Source organism: Pteropus vampyrus, unplaced genomic scaffold (assembly GCF_000151845.1).
Source record: "Pteropus vampyrus isolate Shadow unplaced genomic scaffold, Pvam_2.0 Scaffold316, whole genome shotgun sequence".
Taxonomy (NCBI): domain Eukaryota; kingdom Metazoa; phylum Chordata; class Mammalia; order Chiroptera; family Pteropodidae; genus Pteropus; species Pteropus vampyrus.
The window spans coordinates 258,097-262,889 of record NW_011889097.1 but is presented as its reverse complement, the minus strand read 5'-3'; the positions used below and the strand labels follow the sequence as shown (position 1 = coordinate 262,889).

Below are 4,793 nucleotides of genomic sequence, written 5' to 3'. Positions count from 1 at the left end.
ACTCTGCTTCGTGGCTGGAGCATGTTTACCCCTCCCTCCACGAGGGAGGAAGTCAGAATGTCAACGGCCTGCTTCGTGCCATACCTTTTCATAATCTATAGTTCAAAAAATATATCAAATAAAAAATGAAAAATAGAAGTTCTTTTCATTCATATTTGTCACAGGAGTACTAATATTTCTTATATAGCCCTAAATTTCCAGAAATTTCCTTTGTACTCACAAGCATCTTTAGGGAATTTTTTACATACGTGTCACAGTCGTAATCTCAATCATTATCTTCTGTGGGTTTTTAACTTTTTTTTTTTAATGTCTACAGCACCTGGTCTTCCTAGGTGGTCTCTTATCCAAGTGCTAACCAGGCCCGACCCTGCTTAGCTTCTGAGATCAGACGAGATCGGGCATGTTCAGGGTGGCATGGCTGTAGACTTCTGTGGGTTTTTAAAATTTAACATATATCTTGGACTGTTTTCCATATGAGTATATAGAAACAGTCTCATTTATTTTAGTGGCTCCGTGGTATGTCGATGTGTGGCCATCCCGTACCTTGTCAGACTCTTGATATTTAGGTTGAGTCCAGTATTTTGCAGATAGGAAACATGGTAGTGCGGTTGTGTAGGGTTTGCCAGGTCCTAAGTCTCACAGGTGTAATGTCTTCCCTCCTGGGTGTACTTCTTGTCACCTGCATGGGGCTCCAGCCTCGAGGGGTGGGGAGTAGTAGGAGGTGCTCTTGGAAAGCTGTGAGCCCTGTGATGTCCGTGTGACAGTGGTTTTCAGGGCTGCTCCTAGTGCCGTGGCTGTCTTTATGGCTAACGCGAGGGTTGGCTTTGGAGCCCTGCTCTGTCTAAGCTAACAGGACACAGTTGGAAAGATCTCCGATTCCAGGTCGGATATGCTTTTTCCTCTTTCCCTACTGCAGTCTGATAGCCAGGGACCCGGTTGGGTGCCATCCCGCATCCCCCTAAACCCAGGACTGAGGAGGCTCAGGCTGCCTGCCTCACCGGGTGCATTTCCCTGCAGGGTAATTACGATCAGTATGTGAAGACGCGGCTGGAGCTGGAGGAGAACCAGATGAAGCGGTTTCACTGGGAGCAGGATCAGATCGCACACATGAAGGTGGGGCGGGGGATTGTAGAGCTGAGCTCACGTTCTCCAAGAGTTGGATGGGGCTTTAGGGGAATTTGGGGGCGCCGGAGGAGGTCAGGAGAAAGTGATGTCATTTTTTCTGTCTCTTTCAGAACTACATTGCCAGGTTCGGTCATGGCAGTGCTAAGCTGGCCCGGCAGGCGCAGAGCAAGGAGAAGACGCTGCAGAAAATGATGGCATCGGGACTGACGGAGAGGGTCGTGAGCGACAAGGTGGGGTCCGACGGGGTGGAATCGGGTGGCCGAAAGCAAGGTGACTGAGAAAGGACCCGACTTGATAAACGCTCTCTCCTCTTCCCAGACGCTGTCGTTCTGCTTCCCGCCGTGTGGCAAGATCCCCCCGCCCGTCATCATGGTGCAGAACGTGAGCTTCAAGTACACGGAAGATGCGGTGAGTGCTCGCGTGGGGTCGGGAGGCCGGGGTGCACTTTACAAGGTGACATCCGCTGGCTGGGAGAGTCTTCTGCGCTGAGCTCCCTACTGCACCATGAGTTGTGGGGGCTTTTCAGGCGTGGCAGGTGGGGCGCCTCACCCGGGGACTCAGCGGCCCCTCTTCGAGGAGCTGGAAGGAAGAGCGCTCGGCCGGGCTGGTGGGCGGGGGCAGTGGGCTGGAGTCTGCCCCAGGAACCGCCTCCCTCCACAGTCCCGCGTCCTCCGGTGGTGACTAGGGACCCGGCAGGGTTGGTGTGCCAGCCTGATGGATCAGTACCCTAGCCTCATGTCCACCTCTCACACACCCCCAGCCTTGCATCTACAACAACCTAGAGTTTGGTATCGATCTTGACACCCGAGTGGCTCTGGTGGGGCCCAACGGAGCGGGGAAGTCGACTCTCCTGAAGCTGCTGACTGGAGAGGTACGGCGTCCAGTGGGGCGTGGGCCGTCCGAGGGAGAGGGAAGGGGTGCAGGGGCCACCACTCTTGGGGGAGCCCGAGTGCCCTGGCGGCGGGTGAGCCGTCTTCTGGGCGTGGGGGTGTTGTCGCCCAGTGCTGAGGCTTAGGGCTCTTTTCTCAGAGGAGGGACAGGGAGCCTGAGCGAGACTGGGAGAGAGCGTGCACGCGCAGTGTCTCAGCGATTTTCTGTTTCCAGTCAGAGCTTTTAGAATGTGGGAACATTGTGCGTTTAGAGATCTCTTTGTTTTAGAAAATGTGTGTCGTGCTTACGTCCACGTCCTTTGTTACACCATATAGTGCTTTCTGTGGTGGACACTTGGCAACCACCGAATAGGTGTGCTGAGGACACCCGTCTCAGTACATCTTCCTGAGTTCTTCTGCAGGACCAGGGCAGCGGTCTGTGAGGCGGTGGTGGAGGCTCTGTTTAGGAGTTGTATCACCTTGTTCTTTGTGAACATACGTTTTCCTGCCCTTCTGTGTCTGCTGCTGGTGGGGCTTCTTTTCCTGTGTGCTTATATTTTCATTTATTACTCTTTCTTTCTAGCTACTCCCCACAGACGGGATGATCCGAAAACACTCTCACGTCAAGATAGGGCGCTACCATCAGGTACAGGCCCGGGTCGAGGTGTGGGAGTCCGCGGGGCTGCGTGGGACCCAGTCGCGGGACCTGGCTCCTACCTCCTTCTCATGGACTCTCAAATGGGCCTGGGCGGAGTGTGGCGTTACTCGGCAGGCCGCCCCGCAGGGTTCCTTACGAAATGGGGCCCTGGCCGCACCTGGGCGGGCCCTTTTTCTCGCAGCATTTGCAAGAGCAGCTGGACCTGGACCTCTCGCCCTTGGAGTACATGATGAAGTGCTACCCGGAGATCAAGGAGAAGGAGGAAATGAGGAAGATCATTGGGCGCTACGGCCTCACTGGGAAGCAGCAGGTCAGTGGAGGGGTGCGTGCGAAGGATCCCCGAGAAGCGAGGGACCGGCTGGATGGTCAGGCCTCGCCGTCCTGGCCACCCAGGTTTGGGAGCTCGCCCCCAAGTCTCCTTTGATTCTAGCCCCCGAGAGAGCCTGCTTCCTTTCCGTTGCCCTGGGCCGTCACGTAGTGGAGCATTTAGGTCTTTTTGCGAGGGATTAGGTACAGCAGCACGCCAATCTCCGACATGCCCTTGCCCCCAGACGTTGCCCTTGAGGGCGAGGGTACTTAAACCTAGGAGGCAGGATTCTGGACCGAGATCCAGAGTGGGGGTGCACCGTGTCGCCCCGATGCCTTAGAGTTTATGTGCTGAGAGCGTGCCAGAAACTTGGCCTTGGTAATGGCAAGGGTTTCTGGCTCCCGCATGCATCTCTTTCAGGCCTGAGAGACCGATGGCTGTGTCACCGTCTTGCTCTGTGCTCTTGGGTCTTCCCGACCCCACTTTTTGTAAAATGGCAGTAATATTAATGGAGGTGCCAGGGGAGCAGTGAGTCATGCTATGTGGTGGGGGTAACACCAAGTTATGTAAATGTCATGGTTGCACTCAGGTGAGCCCAATCCGGAACCTGTCTGATGGGCAGAAGTGCCGAGTGTGCCTGGCCTGGCTGGCCTGGCAGAACCCCCACATGCTCTTCTTGGACGAGCCCACCAACCACCTGGACATTGAGACCATCGATGCCCTGGCAGATGCCATCAATGAGTTCGAGGGCGGTATGATGCTGGTCAGCCACGACTTCAGACTCATCCAGCAGGTGCGGGCCCGGCCAGGCTGGGAGGCCTGGCTGGGGCATCCACAGGAGGCTGTGTGGAGCACAGCCATGGCACGTCACGGGCACCTAACACACGTTTACTGGATTTGGGAAAAGGGGCTCAGGGCGTGGATGGAGCGGTGAGGACCAGATCTTAGAAAGCCTTAACGGGGATGGATGCTTCACTCCTTCAGTAGCTGTTTGGGGGTGTCAGCCTACTTGGCCTTGGCGTTCAGAGTCGGGAGAGGACAGAGTGCTTTTACTGCCATCCCAAGATTTTTCAGCCTAGAAATGGTATTATACTAAGGAGGATTTTGGTTAGACGGGGCTACGGCCAGTCTTTGGTGGAAAGCTGCTGGCCATTTGTCTGCACCGTTAGGGAAGGGGAGGTGGAGCTGAGAGAGAAGCCTCTGAACAGATCTCGGCCTCACTAGGAAACTGGGACTCGGGATGACACGGCAGGTCCCAGCCTGGGAGGCTCCAGACCCGCTGGTTACAGTACCCTTGGGTTAAGCCATTCCAAAGAACACAGGGGTAGTGAAACCACCGTGAGCCGGATAGGGGGCAGGTGAGGGCTGGGGAGGCTGTGGAGTCTTCATCCCGGAAGTCCCCGAGAACAGTCTGGGCAGGGATGGGAGTGCTGGCCAGGATCGCTAAATCCAGGCTTTGTTTTCTAGGTTGCGCAAGAAATCTGGGTCTGTGAGAAACAGACAATCACCAAGTGGCCTGGAGACATCCTGGCCTATAAGGAGCACCTCAAGTCCAAGCTGGTGGGCGAGGAGCCTCAGCTCACCAGGAGGACCCACAACGTGTGAGCCCCCGGGGCCGCACTCCTGCACTGCTGCAATACCGCGCCCCAGCCCCTCCCCTGCCCCCACCTGCCTTAGCTGCACTCTGTGATCCTATCTACAGCTGGACAGCACCTGTCCGCTTCCTGTCCTTCCAACGATTTTTGTCCATGTCTGGACTCAGCTGGCTGTTCCCACCAGCCCCTTGCTGGTTCCTGACCGTGAGTGATGCAGCCAGAGGCACTTGAGGGTTAGC

The 4,793-nt window shown here is 55.8% G+C and overlaps 2 protein-coding genes and 1 pseudogene across 3 annotated transcripts in view; 2 read left to right on the top strand and 1 right to left on the bottom strand.

Annotated features, from left to right (window-relative positions):
- Positions 1–4,777, top strand: part of ABCF2 (ATP binding cassette subfamily F member 2) — a 15,348-nt gene extending 10,571 nt beyond the window's left edge. For both annotated transcript variants that reach the window (XM_011377554.2, XM_011377555.2), the window contains exons 8-15: positions 1,018–1,113; positions 1,236–1,355; positions 1,444–1,533; positions 1,886–1,996; positions 2,578–2,640; positions 2,834–2,962; positions 3,549–3,752; positions 4,427–4,777. In XM_011377554.2, coding sequence (XP_011375856.1) covers positions 1,018–1,113; positions 1,236–1,355; positions 1,444–1,533; positions 1,886–1,996; positions 2,578–2,640; positions 2,834–2,962; positions 3,549–3,752; positions 4,427–4,564 — 951 coding nt within the window. In that variant the 3' untranslated portion in view covers positions 4,565–4,777. The remainder of the gene's footprint in view (positions 1–1,017; positions 1,114–1,235; positions 1,356–1,443; positions 1,534–1,885; positions 1,997–2,577; positions 2,641–2,833; positions 2,963–3,548; positions 3,753–4,426) is intronic.
- On the bottom strand, positions 308–426 carry LOC111730474 (annotated as a pseudogene).
- LOC105303775 overlaps positions 4,708–4,793 on the top strand; it is a 6,269-nt gene continuing 6,183 nt past the window's right edge. The window contains exon 1 of the mRNA XM_011377578.2: positions 4,708–4,758. Coding sequence (XP_011375880.1) covers positions 4,708–4,758 — 51 coding nt within the window. The remainder of the gene's footprint in view (positions 4,759–4,793) is intronic.